The 18,342-nt window shown below is 36.9% G+C and overlaps 1 protein-coding gene across 18 annotated transcripts in view; it reads left to right on the top strand.

The window, feature by feature from the left end:
• Positions 1-18,342, top strand: part of MBNL1 (muscleblind like splicing regulator 1) — a 177,758-nt gene that overhangs the window by 13,177 nt on the left and 146,239 nt on the right. For 17 of the 18 annotated variants that reach the window (XM_081234193.1, XM_081234191.1, XM_081234175.1 and 14 more), the window contains exon 2: positions 17,132-18,119. The exons of the other annotated variant lie outside the window; for it this stretch is intronic. In XM_081234193.1, coding sequence (XP_081090319.1) covers positions 17,946-18,119 — 174 coding nt within the window. In that variant the 5' untranslated portion in view covers positions 17,132-17,945. The remainder of the gene's footprint in view (positions 1-17,131; positions 18,120-18,342) is intronic. 18 annotated transcript variants of the gene reach the window in all.

Below are 18,342 nucleotides of genomic sequence, written 5' to 3'. Positions count from 1 at the left end.
GCTTGGAAAAGAGGGCAGTATCAAATGGCCTAATCTGCCTGTGTGGTTTGCTCGGTATTAGTTCTACTCACACCTAATACCCTCTGCCCCAGCGCTCGCCAAGATCAGCAAAATCTACTTTTAGACTCAAAATCATTACCACCTGTGAAGTTTCTGGTGTCACTTCTGAATGACATAGCATTCTGCCAATTGCTTCATTGGATGGCTTTAAGTGGCACATTTTAAGAAGTGTCTTGAGCCGTAAAAGAGTGTTGCAAATGCTCTTATAATTTATTCAGCTGCATTATTGAAGGCATTAGGGTAATTCAGTTCATTTCTCTCATCATTAAAAGATAGATATCTGGGCTTCCCTGGTGGCGCAGTGGTTGGGAGTCCGCCTGCCGATGCTAGGGGGCATGGGTTCGTGCCCCGGTCCCGGAGGATCCCGCGTGCCGCGGAGCGGCTGGGTCCGTGGGCCATGGCCGCTGGGCCTGTGCGGCCGGAGCCTGTGCTCCGCAGCGGGAGAGGCTGCGGCGGTGAGAGGCCCGCGTACCGCAAAGAAAAAAAAAAAAAAAAAAGATAGAAATCTGTTGCCAACATTAAAATAATCAAACATGTCATTGAGAATTGACATACACTTGGAGATTTCTGATGAACTTTTCTCACTTTCCCCCAAGTCCTAGCAGGGTAATTAGAGCATGTCTGTGTGTGTGTGATGTGCACATATATGTATGTTATATCCATATGTACATGTGTATTCCATAAAGGACTATGAAGTAGTCCATAAATTATAGCTGAAAAAGGAACAAGATAAATATATGAAACTAAGGGATGCATTCACCAATAAGGTTAGTGTATAAGTTTCCTCTGAAATATTAATATCATTTTGTGGTTCTTTGCACTGATTACAAGTAGGACTTGGGAAAATATAGTATGTCAGTGACAAAACAAAAGATATTCTGACATACATGTATAAATCTAAATTTATTATTACTCTCTAATAGTTATTAGGCTTGAGATCAAACAGTTGATAGATATCATTATTAAGAATCTTAACTGTGTCTTAATGAATTGATTTCTATTGCTTTTTTTCCCTACTGTTGTTAAACTTTATCCTATTCGCACAGTAACAGTTTTCTGGTTGTAAATGACCTGACATTAATGGATTTGAAAAATATTTTCCCTTTGTGTACCAAGAATTCTCAGGCGTATTTTTTTAAAGATAAATATTCTATGCTAATGTACTAATTTTTTGGTAAGAAAATTAGCACCTATGTTTCAGTGCAACAGTTCTATGATAAATGAAGTGTAATTAAACATGTAGATTCTGCAACATTCACTTAAATATTAATTTGGGTTCTTTTATATTCTAGGCACTGTGCTAGGCATTGCATACATAATGGTTAACATAAAGAGATGCAATTATAAAAGTGCAATTATAAAATTTAGACATCTCTCAAATTTCAGATTGGCCATTGCAGAAATAATGACCTATTATTATAGTTCCCATTGCCACAGAAGTTAAATACTCTTTTCAGTAATTAAAAAAGTATTATTTGTAGATGTCAGTAACTATTTATTTTAAAGCCTCTATCAATGTTAGGTTTACTGTGTATAAGTAAAGTATTCTATTTTCGTGTCAGAAAAGTGCCATTTTATACTTAGAATTACTGCCTTACAAATAAGCAAGAGAAGTAGCATTACAAGGCAATGCAGGAAGAGAAAACTCAATTTTGAGTGGCCGTACAATATTGTAAAGTTTAAAAGGTTAGGCTAGTACAGTATGCTCCAGTTTTGCCACTCCATATCATGCAGAATGCTGTGACAAGCCAGGGCTGATACAGCTGAAAATTTATGCAGCCTTGGAAGCCTTGTAAGTTTCAAAAGGTCATTTTGGCATCATAGTAGAAACACGAATTCACAGGGAAGGTCAAACTGGACAGCTAGGCAACAAGATAGGTTGCTGAACCCAACAGTTGTAGATTTTAGAATAATTGTCCACTATGCTAACTGGGTATCCGAATTCAATGTGGCCATCTTTCATTGAAATATTTATAGAGGAACAATCTTTACTTGATGGTTGGATTCTAATATGTCTCTTCTCTTCTGAAACTTTAAGTGTTGCATCTACAACCTTACCTGGTACCAGGACAAATGTTAATATCATTTTATTTATGTGTGATGTATGCTCCATCAAAAAAGGATGTTGGTTGGCTTGCAACAGTAAGTGCACATATAAAACAGGACTGTGAAAAAGAGACATAACAAATCAGTTAGAAGGAAAAGAGATTGAACAAGTACTTGAGATGAAATTGAGAACTGGATTTCTGTCTCAGCTTTCTGGAAACCAAAGCAAAAGCTTTAGGAAGTAGAAAAATCCCAAGTTTATTTATTAAGATTTCTTTGTATCCCATATACAGTCTTATTCTTAGCCCTTAGGGTATTTAGTTAAATATTCTGACTCTGTCCTTGAGTGAAACCTTAGAATGGATGAATTCCAATTAATTAAGAAGTGAAGGCTGGAATCTTCAGTCTGGCCTTCAAGGCCCTTACTGGTTTGGTTCCAGCCCCAGATTATCTCCTGCCAGCCCCATTGCACATGGGTGATCCGCACAGACCAATTCCCCCAGTGTTCATGTTTTGTGCTTTCCCCTATCCTTGCCTTTCTTCTCTGTATTCCTACAGTCTGGAGTGCCATTCCTTTTTGTCTCCAACCGAATGAAACCCATCCTTCCAGGCCCATTTTAGATGTCTTATCAATCAAGAAACCACCCCTGACCTCTCTCTTTTAGTCACCAAGCTTTATTGTCATCTGTGCTGTGTACTTCCCACCTTCTCTCTTATGTGCAGTTATTTGTATACTTTATGTCCCCTGATTAAGCAGTAAATTCTTCAGAGCTGGATCCATGTATCCCCCCTATGTCTAGGCTACATACATACCATCAATAAACTGCTGATATAATCAATGCATGTGTAGTGTTATCTATGTATTGTTTATCTTTAATGAATATATTTATTCATTTAATAGGTTTATTGTTGTGTGTTGAATGTATTTGGATTTCTTTAAAGAAAACATTTTTCTTCCCCTAGGATAGTAGAGAAGAAAGAAAGAGAACTAAAAAAGTAAAGAGCACAATTAGAGGAGTAGCACTTGCAGTTTTTGTCAAAGGAGATAATTTTGAGGCAGTGGAACTGAGATTGTAATTTTTTTTTTTACTGTTTTGACCTTGGGTTTTCTTATTAGAAAGCAACTTAACATTTACCATTTTTTTGGTTTTGGTGCCATAAGGTAACTAATATATTAGAGAACAGGTTTGTTACACGTAAAAGAAAAATATCAGTTGTACCATTTCAAACCCTCTGTGCTTTCTCTCTAGCACACTTTTCTACGGTTTTAACAGCCGTCAAAAGATCTATCTGCCTCTACGTGGCTTAGAAGTGTTTCAGACAGTTATTCCATCTCCTTCACTGCTTTTCAAACACTGTTTTAGTGGCTGATATAGATCATTCTTACTGTAAGCATACTTGCTTAACATATATTCAGTAGTATGCTTTTAGAGCAGACTTCCTTTTTCCTTACGTAGAAGGTTTCTGCTGATAGAAATCTAAGCTCCTCGAAAGCTCTGAAGAAAATGTAGGCTCTTCTTGCCCAGAAAGCAGACAAATAAAAATAAAATCATGCTCACACACCTCTTCCTCTACAATTAATCTTTAAATCAGTTACTGAGTATTTAGAACCCTGTAATGTATGAATTACTAGATTAAAACTAATTAACAATCCTAGAAGGAACTAATAGACCTGTAGTGTATAATTCTCACATTTCTAAGTGTACGTTATTAGTGTCCAGTACATACCCCATGGACATACAAGGACAAGAACATCCATCTCTCAACTCTGTGAAGAGGCCATCTTATCTCCTTCAGGATCTATACACAGGGCTTTCTCTTTCACTTACCTCTCAGAGCAAACCACAAGGGGTGTAGTCGTGGCTGCTGCACCATGCTCCACTCTACCCCCAATCTCTCTGTTTTTTGACTTCTATTGTATTTAAGGTCATTTCTACAAAGTTTGGTGTTAAATTACTAGCATGTGTTGCGAATGAAATTTTAAATTTGGAATCAAAAGACCTGATTTTGGGTCTTGATTCTCCCATTTAATTAGCTTAGGAGACTTTGGTGAGCCAGTCACTTACCTGTGCAAGCCTTAATTTATTTGTTCACAAATGGGCAAGATAACATAACCATCTCTTAGAGTCCTGAGGAGCAAATGGCAAAATTCAGATGAAAGTAAATTGTATACCAATATATCAAATATTATTTGCTATTGTTGCATAATCATAGAATGTATGAGTTCTGAGGGAAAAGTAAATTTTTCTAAGTGGCTCCTCCAGTAGAAGCTTTTTATTAAAGAACAAGATGAACACCTTGCAGGTTTTATATATAAATCAAAAAGAAATGTAGCACAAGCCAACTTCCCCAAAAGTTAATCTCTTCACGGGTTTTTAATGAAGATACATGGTTTGTAGTTTTATCCAAACTAAAGTGGTTCTTCCTGGAAGAAGATTAAAGCATTATTTAAGTCTTTTTTCCCCCCTACTAAATTTAATACAAAGGTTTTACTTGAATTTAAATAAAAAGCTAGGTTTTAGTTATGTATGAAGAACATGATTTGACTAATTCCTATGCAAAGTTTTTCCTTATTCTTTGGATACACATGCAGACACAAACACACATACATGCATATCTGCCCTCCCATACATACATTAATCCTTCATATCTTATCTATACTATTGACAATTTATTGTATCTTACTGTAGTGACTGAATAGGTGCTTAATTGTTTTTTCATCTTTTTGCAAAATAATTTTACTACATAAATTATTCTCATTATAAATAAGAATGATGTGGAGGGGCATATATGGTGCCTGATTTAAAATAATATTTTAAAAAACGAATATAACAGAACTTCGCATACATTTTGCAGGTATGTCTATTTTCTAAAGTAGTTAATAGAATATAATCAAAAATCATGTCACCAAATCTCATCTTAACCATTTTTTTGACTTTTTATTTTATTTTTTTCACACACACACACTGTATTTTATTTTTACAAGAGATAAATAAACTGACACCAAGCATTGTAAATGGATGACAACAACAAAAGCAACAATGCCAGATCTCAAATAAGCCATCTTTTGGGAAATTATTAGGTAGAAATGCAGTAAACAATCTCTCGTGGAAGTAGTATTTTAGCTTTAGTTGATTATGATTGCCAAAATTTATTGAGATTAAGGATAGCCTGGGGAGTTTGCTTAAAATGTAGATTACTGGTCTTTATCCTCCATAGGTCTAGGGTAGGTCCCAGGAATATGTATTTTTTTTTCTGTTCTTTGCTACATTTATTTGTTGAGACAAATGTCTGTTCTTAGCCTTTTTTTTAAAGGCTTTGTTAAAATGTAATTGACACACGGTAAACTGCACATACTTCCATCAACATCATATGCACTGTGATTTGCCATGGAAAGCAGGTCATTGCTTTTTAAGTGCATATGATGCTGGTGGAAAAACATAGAGATTTAATCACTGTCTCATTAGGAGGGTATAGTCCACTTTTCAGATTTCCTCATGGGTTACAGCTTTTCCAGAATGCACAGAACCTTACGGGCAATTAAAATACTTAAGAAAGGGATGTTCTTTTTTCCGTTTAGCAAAGGAACCAAACCTCAAGTTGCCATGTTAGTTTGTTCATAGTGTGTTCAGTATGTATGCTCTTTTGGAAAGTACAAAATCCTAGGAATAGAATCTTGTTCTTATCTCCTGAGAAGTGTGACTTTATTTATACTCTGACAACATGGTAAAAGCACATTGTCAAAAAGAGAATAAAAGCATTAGAAATGCCCGCACTTTGCCAACCAGCCATCTTAAGTCTTTGGAAAATCCAGTTTGAGGTTCTTCTTTATTCTGTGAACTGTTATTTAATAAGCGAGAAAGAGTTTGAGGAGGGCAAAGTGAGAGGAGAGTGTTTTATTTTCTAACGGGAGATATGTCCATTGGCAAAATCATACAGAAGTGTATACCTATCTCGGTTCTTTAGACTGGAAGTGCATGCCACTTCAGGAGAATGCTCCATTCCAGGGCAAGAGGAGCCCTGGCCTCAGGAGAAATAACCACACGGGGAAATGTGTTTGGGCCTACATGAGTTCACCAGCGTTCTATTGTGCCTTAGCTAGTTTGATAACGCATTGCATTATTTATAGCACTTGTCAGAAACCATTTCCTTTAGCCAATTAGTGTCTAAAAAAGGAGGGGGGAAGCAGGATATTTTCTGACATTTGTAGAAATGATGTGTAAAAAAAGCATTCCCTTCATCATATGACATTTTGCTGTCAGAGATTTTCCTAATATAACATGCCCCGCAGACTCTGTTAACTACACATTTTGTTTTTAGTAATAAGAAAAGAATAGTAACCTATATATTGTCCATTTTGATACTCTGTCAACTGAAACATTTATTCAGACTTCCAGCCCCCTGTTGTTTGGCAAATAATTACAAAATATAAATTTTGTAATTGTTTTAGCAACTAGATCGTTTATTTTGAAATAACAGGAGTTGAACAACTGATTTTACAAAGGTTTCCATTGATTAACTGCCATGTAAGTGCTAACAGTTGAAAATATTTTGCAAAACAGAAACGCAAGGCTTTAAGTTCTATTTATGGGAAGAAAGGCATATACCTTTAACCTGTTCCTACAATAGAAATTTACAATCTAGATTTAAGGATAGTATCTTTTTTAGGTCTAGCATAGATTTAATAAATATAGAAAAGCACGTTATTAATTGTTGGTAGAAGCAGGTATTGATAAATGTTTTCTTGGAAGAAGTTTGCTGTTCTAGTTCGAAGTTAATATATGCATATACTTTATGTTCTAAGTGTTTATGTTATTAATACCACTCAAATGCATAGTTTTGTATTTATAATTGCAGCGTTGCTTAAAGAAATGAAAAACTGGCATTAATTTAGGTGACCACTAGTAAAGAAATGGACATATAGTAAAGTAATACACAGTTGTTAAAAAGTATTTATGTTGATCTATTTCTATTGATAAAGAAAGGTCATTAACATATATTGTAGAAAGCAAGCCTCAGAATAATATGCTTAGTATGTTTCCATCACTTTGGTAAAAATGGTGAACTGTGTATGTGTGTTGTATCTGTAGATGTGTGTATGTGTATGAGAAATGCATGGAAAAAAGGACTAGACACACCATACTAATAATAGTGGTTACCTTTGGGTTTAGAGGGGGTCTGATTTGGCAATGGAAGGATGGAGAATTCTCAAGAAAACCCTTCTGTATGGTTTAAATTTATTACAGTGAAAATGCATTCATTTAGCAACGTCTAAAACCAAAAAAAAGAAAAAAGAAAGAAAAAATACATGGAGTTAATGTACATGATTCATATAAATTGCTTGCTAGAGGTTTCTTTTCGTCATTTGAACTTATATTTTACTACCTCTTCCATTATTATTTAGTAGCATCTATCTCTATGTAGGTAATAGCCTTATCATTTATACCCATACTTCTCAATCACAAAACAAGGCAGAACCATAGTTAAGAGTGCAAATTGTTAATTCTTTGATTTGAAATAATTCAGGTTATTGTAGTCTCTGGAGATGTGAAAGTCTAAGTGTAGAGGGAGAAAAACTCAAAATTTAAATAAACAGTATTTCGTGCAACTTTTAATTTGCTCCTGAGGCTTTACATTTCAAATCTGAGAACACTTTATTTTCACCGTCTAATCACACCACATGATAGGTTTTTTCTTTGTTTTATTTTACATCTCTTTCTGAATGTGAGCTCCACGAGACGTGCATTTCCATGTATGTCTGCAAAAGTTCCTGTGAATGAATGAGTCAGAGATTCTAGATCTGCATTGTTCTTTGATGCTCATATAATGATATTTCAGTTCTTAAGTATGTTTCGTGGCACAAAAGTGTGGTAAATGATTTATGTATAAATGTAAATTTAGTTATTGGGGAGACAAATTACCTTTTTATCCAGTTAATCTTATGTTTTCAAGACGTGCAGAATCTCTCAGTGTGTTTTTCTTTTTTATAAGTTAAGCCTCATAATTAATAAATATTGAGGTAGGCACAAACAAAATATGCCTCCCTGTTGCCACTGTGGAGCTGCTTTTTGAAATTTTAGGCTTCTGCAAAATACATTCTGAAGCTCTGGCTTATTCTATAGCAGTTGCAATAATATTAGCGTAATTTGTTGTTGTTCAGCATCTGAGACCTAGTTTAGTATATTTGTTACATGGAACGTTCCCCAAAAGATACTTCAGCTACATTGAAGTGAAAATGAGTTATTAATGCATGTCTTTGTTTTATAACCTATCTTCCTCTTTTTTTAAACTAGGGAAAAACAACTAAGTCTTGACTCACCATTAGGGAAAACATAATTCTCATTTGCATGTGAGTGTATGTGAATTTGTGATTTTTTTTTAGAAAAGCTCAAGTCAAACTGAGATTCTAATATTTTATTTTTATTAGGAATAAATTCAGTTGACATTGGTATATTATTAAAAGTATGTTTGAGTGTATTTGTTAAAAAGGTAATCTTTAAGGTCAAATATATAAATCAATAGAAATATCCCTAGGATTGAAACGTTAAACTGTGTGGTACCTTTGTGGCTTGAGTATTTGTAAAGTTTGCAATAAGAGATACATTTGTGAAGTGATGGGGACTTTTACTGATTAAATGGAAAGGAGGAATTATGTATGTATTGTGTTTTGTCGTGAGAAGTCCATTAATTCATTTAATTAGGATGCATTCAAGTAATACCATCCTATATTCATATTTGATATCATTCATTATATTCTGAAGAATAATTATTTTAGATCTCTTTAACCATAAACATAGATTTTACATATTTTTCTCATAATGATTAATAATTAAGCAACAGATTTTGGGCAGTCTTCTATAGAAATAAGCCAGTAAGATTTCCCAGGTTGAGGTTACTAGGTTAGGTTTTAAATCAGACATCTGGAAATTCAAGATTTATCTGTTAAGATCAAGCTTTTGTGCTCACATGTAGTTGATGGCAATGAGGGCTATTGCTACAATAAAATTTTAGAAATTCGGGAAAGTGTGACAACTATGATCATTTGGTTCTAGTAGAGATATGCTTTATATTTTGGTCAGAATTTTTTTGTTTTGTTTTTGTCACTTCTTTACATATTGATTTTATAATTTTGCTCGATTGAACCTACTCAAATGGAAAACAGGCATAGGTTAATTATGGAGAAGCTCTTAATGACCATTGTTTGTTGTGAGAATGATTCTGCCTTGGAAGGAAACAGTGGGGCAAAGAGGTACACATGCAGCAGGTTTCACTGATGCACAGGGTGCCGTGGGGATATTTCCTCAAGTCTCTCGTTAATCAACTTTATAGTTATTTTTGAGTTGTGCAATAATGTTATTAGGGAAGCATGGATGAATTTGCTACCACTCCTCAAGCAATGAAGATAATATTTAAACATGTTTTAGGTGGAGGTACCACCAACCTCAGTAAGAAGCTAGGTGATATTGTTCAGAGGGTATAAAGATTGAAAATTAAAGCTAAGATTTTGGCCCCTAGTTACTGTGCCAAATAAAATATAACTCATTTAAGTAAACTTTAAAATCAAAGTCCCTAATCATGGCATTATTGCCCTGGGAATAACAGTATCACAATGTATTGCATTCCATTTAACATTCACAGTTTTATCATGCTTATTTCACATTGGTAGATTCCAGATGGGTTAATGTACCATTCTTCCTGAAAACTGCCAGAATGGTTAGATTTGGTTTTTCTGTCTTTTAGCTCTTTGAGCACATATTAACATTGTTAATTTTATTGTAGACTTGTGTTCTGACTTCCTGATTATTATTCTGAAATATTCAATGACATGGACAGATGAGAAATGACTACCTAAGCCTAACAAGATAACAACTTCTTTGGGTAATATATAGAATAAATAAAACACTAAATAGGATTAGTATTTCATCTTGAAGAATGATAAAGTAACATTCGTAGTGTTATTATACTTTCTCGTGGAATAGAGGGAAATGTTAAAAGACTGCCTGTTTGAATATCATCAGAAAAAAATGCAAATTTTCCCTTCTTTTGCCAGAGTTGAAGACTGATTCTGTCAGAAATTCACAGATAATTATTTACATGTTTTAAATTTGCAAAGCCACGTGGAACTGTTTCAAATTATTCCGTGGATTAAAAAAAAAAGACAAAAACTTCCATCAACTTCACAGTGAAGGAGGTGTATACATATGGTTCTATGTTAACTTCACTGCCTTGTGCTTTTTCCAAAGAGTGGCGTTTGCTGGTGGTTTCATTCAGTTATAAAGGTGGCATCTCAGTGTTTTAAACTGTGTCTCATAAGCAGATAGTGAAATAGGTACATAGTATTATGCCAAATACTAACAACTGTTGTGAAGAAGAATAAAGCAGGATAAGGGGCTGGCAAGTCTGGGCTGGTGTTGAGAGGAACAGAAGGTTTGGATACTTTTGACAGTGGGCGGGAAAATCTTCTAGGAAGATAACTTTGCTGTAGGGACTGGAAGAAGGCACAGTTAGGAACAAAACTAGTGGCTCAGTCTACAAAATGCAGTGAGTCGTTCTGATATTTATCTTCTTATGTCTTTTTATTTTATTTTATTTTTTTGCGGTACACGGGCCTCTCACTGCCGTGGCCTCTCCCGTTGCGGAGCACAGGCTCCGGACGCGCAGGCTCAGCGGCCATGGCTCACGGGCCCAGCCGCTCCGCGGCACGTGGGATCTTCCCGGACCGGGGCACGAACCCGTGTCCCCTGCATCGGCAGGCAGATTCTCAACCGCTGTGCCACCAGGGAAGCCCCTTCTTATGTCTTTTTAAGTTTTAAAATTTTGCCTGATATAGGAATCAATTCAAAATTCACTTTTTAATCATTGTCTGAGTAGAGGCTTCATGTTTCATTTTGTCTGAAATGTAAATACTTGAGGGACAAGAGTCATTTTCTAATTTGAGTACAGTTTAGTTAGTTGCTTTTGGAATTCAAATCTTTAGCAATAGTGCATCACCTAACCAACACTCCTTCAGTATCCTTCAATAAGAGACCACTTGATGATTAGGTAATCAAACCTATCAGAATTCTAAAGGAATGCTTTGATAGACCTTCGATTACTTATTTGAGTTGGTAGACATAATCTTACTTTCCTTGCTAGCAGCTTGTCACCCAAAACACAGTGCAGAGCGTCAGACCAGTAAGCCACGTTGCCCATCGCTGTGCCATTCCAGGGGATTTGTGGTTGAAAGTTATCTTTTTTTCTCAGCAGTGTTTCTAAAACTTCAGTCATTTGCATATCTCCTTCATGATTTTTAGCAATATATTTACTTAGTCTTATTCTTTAAATTCTTTTTATTATACTTTAGCCTCATCCTAAGTTATGATGTCCACAGGCTTGACAAACTTGTTTTAGCATTCCGATGCATCTACTAAAATTATGTTGTTTCTGCATCACTTAAAATCGCCATGGGTGCTACCGGTAGTGTGCTTACCCCTCACTGAGAAACACTGATCTCAGCTTTTTGTTATATGGAGTTGAATACTGCTGAAGATTGCATTAACCCATTCAGACCACAGTTTTTCCCACGTGATAAATAACTTTGTTACTCTATTTAGTACCTTAGTGAGTAGAGAAAAAACTATACAGCCTCCAGAAATGCTTAGTTAGTTGTTTGTTTACTGAAATCTCTGTTAATATTTGGGACAAGCCATGAGCAAAATTGTACTGTGAGCTAACTTAGTTTACTAAAGTAATGCATTGCTAATTATGGACTTGTCGACACCAGTGAGCCAGGGAAAAAAGTTAACTGTTTTGGACGAGGAGCTTCTTCTTGTCAGCTCCAAACGTACACAGCGAAGTTGGCCATCTCTTCCAGTTAGATTGAAACTTGTCTTAGTAAGTAAAAAAAAACCTCAAATAATTACTAAGTTAACTTCCTCAATATGTAACTTATTTCAAAATCAAAAGTTATGAAAAAGCCCCCCAAGTTCCCAGCTAACTACTCTGGCATGTAATAGAACCAATCTGTCTATATTTGATTAGTAAACATAGATGACTAAGAAATTTAACCTTGCTTATAGAGGCCATCCAGTTCTCCGAAACAGAATTTTAGTCTTATACCTTGTAAGTGTCTGTTTATCCTTTACTGCAGAATCTATGCAACCCTTAAATAGATATTTATATGAAGCCATCCACTGTTACTGTAATGCTAATATATATCAATTGCTGTAAGAGTAATTATTTGTAATTCCCCGTAGGTTTTTTTTTTTAAACTTTATCCTGTTTTTGGTTTCTTTTCCTCTATCTTTACATTTTCTTCTTTTCCTTTCTATTTACCTCCTCTTATCTTAAAGTAGAAAATACATGTGAACTCTGATATCACTCAAGGAGAAATTGGTCTTGTTTCTTGGGAAGAATATGCCTGTCTGTAGAACATGTCCCATGATAGGAGGAACTCTACAGTTTAGAGGGCTTGTTGTTATGCAGGTTTTTAAAGTTTGATTCTCACTGAAAAACGGTTGTATTCCCAATCATTTCTTTTGTTTGTTTTTGTTCAGGGAGGTTTATTATAATACGTTGAAATATTCGTCAAAAAGTTACCTCGGAGACAATTTACCTATTAGTAAATATCTTTACAGTAGAAGTATTTCTTTCAGTAATTATTTACAAACAACACATATTTTTAGGGTAAATATATTTGCAAGAATTCCTGCAATCTGAACAATACCCATACACTTTTAAACATTGTCTCTATCTGTAGAACAAAAATCCATTGCCATTTGAAGTATTGACCCGAATCCTATAAAATCTTAATTTATCAAAGCACTCAGTTATGAAGATTTCTAGTCTCCTCTGAAATTCTTATGTTTCAATAAAGAAAAAGAAAAAGGTTACAAGACAGTATTCTGATATCAGCAATTTAGTCAAACCAATTTTTAGGATAAAGTTTGAGTTTGTTAGTCCCAGTGCCCTGTATCAAAGGCTGGAACACACATTATCAGGTGCAGCTGGACTGTTTCATAAAAGTCGGTGCCCTATCTGATTGCTCACTTGTCCATGCCTGGCTAATTATAAACATTTTGATTATCATCCTTGTCTAGTACATTTTATAATAGTATTTTCAGCTTACAAATACATATCTATAATTCTTTCAGTGATACTTTTTGATGTAAATAGGATTTCTCTGCTACAGAAAATATAAATAATCAGGACACCCATTTACAAGCATTTTAGTAATTGAAGTATATTTTGTACTTGAGTGGAACTAAACCTGTAACACTGTAGAAAGGAAAAATAATCAACCCTAGAAATTAATTTGGTAGTTGTATTTAGACATAACCAGCAAGCAGTGAAGATATTTCTAATGGTACCATTGTCTTTCCTCATATTGTTTAGATCCCATAGATCATGATGAAATTTTCCTCGGAACTGGACACACATTCTCCCAAACATGTTTATTCCTAGTAGGTTGAATAAAACCTATTCTTTTTTTTGTTTTGTTTTGTTTTTGCGGTACGCGGGCCTCTCACTGTTGCGGCCTCTCCCGTTGCGGAGCACAGGCTCCGGACGCGCAGGCTCAGCGGCCATGGCTCACGGGCCCAGCCGCTCCGCGGAATGTGGGATCCTCCCAGACCGGGGCACGAACCCACGACCCCTGCATCGGCAGGCGGACTCTCAACCACTGCGCCACCAGGGAAGCCCCCCTATTCTTTTAGTAAACATTTTAAGAACATCTGTTATGTTCCAGGGACTGAGTTAAAAAAAAAAAGGTAATACACTCTATTGTCATGGAGTTTATAAGCTTGGGGGCAAAAGTACCAAGAGATACAAAGTACTGAGAATATTCTGAAAGGGAATAATGTTTATCAGAGTTGGCCCAGCCTTCTACAGAAGGTGATATTTGAATAGCAGTTTCAACAAGGAGAAGGGATTTGCCAAGTTGAAGGGGTGAAGAAGTATGTGTCAGACCAAACAAAGGGTTAGCATGTAACAAGTCCCAGGAGCTCACGAGGGTGAGGGTGTGACATAACGCCAAGAACCTCGGCAGTTCCTCACAGCTCCTCTCTCCCAGGGAGGATAGAGGTGCAGTGCTGGGAGAAACCAAAAAGATAAAATGTGTCCATTCAAGATGAGGAAAAGGGGACAAGAAAGAGGGAGTTGTATGGGCTGTTGGAGGTCAAGTAATTGACAAGGGACTATGCGTAGGTAGTCTTCGGATTTGGCTCTGTTGGGAGCACTGAGGACCGTCGCTGAGCACTAACGTAATAGTTATGGAGGTTACACTGATACAGATTCAAACACGAACGGAGGAGAAGCAGGAAAACAGCACGTGGAGGTGACTCTTCAGACATTCGTTTGGGAAGGTTGGATTACAAGCATTAGGGAGAGGTGATGTGTAACTAGGCAAGGTCCTCTTCCTCCTGCTGTGCCCCCCTCTTCCAGTTTAGAGCTTCTTCGGCACTTCGAGGGCTAAGAGAAGGAATTGCACGAAAGGCAGGTGTTCCTATAGAGAGGGAGTTGAGAGGGAAAGAAGTCTCAAGAAGGAGCCAGTCAAGGTGGCCGCTTAACCTTGGGCAGGAGAAGGGAAAGCTCCTGGGAGACTGATAAGAAAGATTACAGAAAGATAGTTTAAAGATGGGTGGTGGGAAGGTGAGAGAGAGTCCATGCCTGAGGGCCACTATTTTTACTATGAAATATTTGTGACATATGAGATCATCTACTGTTGGTAGTGAGACCAACATGTTGGAGGAGGGACTTGAGAGTAATGAAGTTTTAGAAGAGCTGGAGTGTGAGAGGGAGCTGTCCAGGGCCAGGGGGGAGGATTCCTAGACAGTGGGAGGCCTGAGTGACCCTAGCATATAGAAATTTATAGAGACAATGAGGAGTGAGTGTGTGTGTTTTCAGGTGTGTGTTTGTATTTGTTTATATGGGTGTGTTCCTGCATGTGTTTGTGTATTTATGTGCTGTAAAGTGAATTCCAGTTCGCATGTAGAAATCAATCATTTAATTTGCCACAGTTTATGGAGCTCCATCTGTTTTCCATCCCTAAGCCAGGCACTTAGGGTTACTGAGATGAGTAACATTGTTTCTGTCCTTGGGAACATTAGGCTAGTGGGTCAGTCATGTAAGCAAATAAAACACCGTATAGGGGAGCAGAGGTAATTGGGAGGAGACAGTGTTAATATATGGGTGGGTGGAGACGGAGGAAGTGACATCTCGAAAGCTTCTTGGAAGAAGTGACATGTTAGCCAGCTTCTAAAGGAGGTAAGGGAGTTGCAGGTGAAGCTCTTGAAGATTCCAGAAAGACAAAAGAGATGTTGACCACAGATGTGGTACATACGCAAGGCATGAAGAAGTTGAGAAATTTTGAATGCAGAGTAAACATTGAGGAAGATGGATGAATCTTAAGAGTTTGTGACCCACTTGGCTTTGTTTTTACAGAACCAGGAATTAGGACCGGAAAATTTTTTAAAAACAAAAATATTTCTGGAGCATCAGTATGAGGTTTTTTTCTTTTTAAAACCTTTCCAAAAGTTGTAGTCTTACTACAATATTTTCTAAACCTAGTCTCTGGGAGTTTTAAAAAATTAATGTTAAGAATGACAGTATTAGTTCTAAAATAAATTTTAAAAATTTCGGCTAGAGATCCATGGTTTCTATATATGTATGTATATATATTCATATTCATATCCTGTATTCTAATTTCCAAATTATATTATACGCTAGTTGGCCATTTTTGGCCCTTGAAGAAGTGTAACCTAACACTTATTTATTATACTGTGTCATTGCTCTTTAGAGTGTGAAACTTTTAGAGTTATTAAAGCCTTGTTTTCTTTGGTATCTTTCAAAATGGGGGAAAAGAGTATGCTTTTGGTAACTACTGAGCGTTTTCTGAAAGTGTTTCCATCTAGATTGAAAGAGAAAGTAAGTTGTTAAAAGCAAAAATGCCCAGCTGTAGATCGGTCTGAGTTAATAGATCGTTAGGCAATAGGGGATTCCCCAGCTCCCACCCTCCAGCTTCATTCGTACCTCTGAAGTGCATCATGTTGCCCAAATCAAATTCTTCACTTAATATTTAATGTTTCTGCGATGGAATCACTTTCTCCCTTGAGGTTGACTTCAGATTTGCCAGCCACACTGACAACACTGCACTCCTTATTTTCCCCACATGACCTCAACTTCTGCTTAAAAAATGTTAGAATAAAGGATGCTTTTGTTCATATCTCGCCTGCCTGTGATATATTGACAAAGTGTCTGCCGGCTGAATGGAATAGTTTTACAGTATGAGTGCCGCTTTCAGTGGAGGGGCAGGACTTGGGCTGTAGAAGGAAGTGAATTGGATAGGTCAGGAGAATGTACCATTTGTAAACACCCCTTTCCTTTTTTATTCACGTGTCAGGACAGCAGGAGCAGGCTGTTCAGTGCCCGTGCCTGCGCGGAGCCGGAGGGGGAGCAGCTTGGAAATCAGCTGCAGTTTTTAAACCTTGCTTTTTATTTCCTGATAATGATCTTCAAGTGCTTGGACTTGTTTGAGAAGCTGTTTTGAAACTAACATGGTTTAGTCCACTAACTGCATGTTGGGTAAATTCAAAACCCACATGCTCGTCCTCTTGCAGTGGAATAAGTCACATCTGATGGACATTTTCTGTGCTTATAGCATAGTAATGAACATCTGACAGGCGCGACCTTTCATAAGACAACCCACACTATTGGCTTTCTGCCCAGAATATTGCTGCAACACTATCTGTGATTGGTTATCTCTCTATCATGCATTGCTTCACAAGGGGAAACGGCCCCTTTTTTTAATAAATCTACGATGGCTGGCTGCAGTATGCCTCACTGTAAGTATTGTGTGTGTGTGTGTGTGTGTGTGTGTGTGAGAGAGAGAGAGAGAGAGAGAGAGAAAGAGTGTGAGTGTGTGAGAAAGGGAGAGAGAGAGGCTGACTTGAATACTACTTAGTCTGGTAGCACATGGCAAGGTTGTGATACTGTAGGACATCAGTGAAGAGCTACTTAGTAAATCTTAACCTATCTCTTTTTTCTACAGGTTGGTACTAAGAAGTGCCTTTCCTGACGTCTCTGCTGCTTGGAACCGCTTCTAGAGCAGTCTCTGCTTTTGCCTTGCTTGCTGCCAGCTAGACTGTGACGACAGCACATCCACCCTCCACCTCTAGCCCAGACACCCCCATTTCTACTTATAATCAAGAGAAAAGCTCTAAGTATCTGGCATTGCCCTAGGCTGCTTTAGTTTTAAAAGAAAAGTTTGCTGAAAAAGTAAGATATCTTCTGCCAGGAAATCAAGGAGGAAAAAAAAAAATCATTTTCTCGATTTTGCTCTAAACTGCTGCATCTGTCTATGCCAAACTAATCAATACCGATTGCATCACCAAACTCCATTGCAAATTCAGCTGTGAGGAGATTCCCTTTCAGACAACTTTGCTGAAAGCAGCTTGGAAATTCGGTGTCAAAGGGTCTGCCACGTTTTCATGCTTGCATTTTGGGCTCCAAATTGGCACTGGGAAGGGGTTACTGAGAGCACAAGGCTGATCCGAGGCCCTACTTTTAAACATTCATCTACTTACGATCCTAGTATTTCTCTAAAAACCAAAACCTCTTTGAATTAACAGTTTCATGCTGTGAATTTCTAGTGGGAGATCTTTTCCTTGATATTGACAACACAATTTTCCATGTACTTTTAAAGCAGGGAGTGGGGGAAAAGTATTTTGGAGGAGACATTTTCATCATCATTTTACAGTTTTATCAGTTCAGTTTTTTCTTTTTTTGGTTGTTACTGTTTTTTTTGGGGGGGGGTTGGGTTTGTTGGTTTCACTGAAAATTTTAACTACCTGTAAAATCTAAACATGGCTGTTAGTGTCACACCAATTCGGGACACAAAATGGCTAACACTGGAAGTATGTAGAGAGTTCCAAAGGGGGACTTGCTCACGGCCAGACACGGAATGTAAATTTGCACATCCTTCGAAAAGCTGCCAAGTTGAAAATGGACGAGTAATCGCCTGCTTTGATTCATTGAAAGTGAGTAAATATTATATTATTTTAAGGATATGCAATAATTGAATAAAGGGGATATGGATATACAGTCCACTGAGTTTGGAATTATGGATTGCTGTGTTAATAGTTTTAGTTATACGGTGTGTTCTTGATGATGTTGAGGTGGGGGACTTTACTGAGAAGCAATAGAACCAAGTCTGGCCAAACTTTCTTTGTTATGAATAACTTTCTCCGTCCTTTAATGCTG

The sequence above is a fragment of the Mesoplodon bidens genome (assembly GCF_964165515.1).
Source record: "Mesoplodon bidens genome assembly, chromosome: 5".
Lineage (NCBI taxonomy): Eukaryota > Metazoa > Chordata > Mammalia > Artiodactyla > Ziphiidae > Mesoplodon > Mesoplodon bidens.
This window is presented reverse-complemented; position numbering and strand designations above follow the sequence as displayed.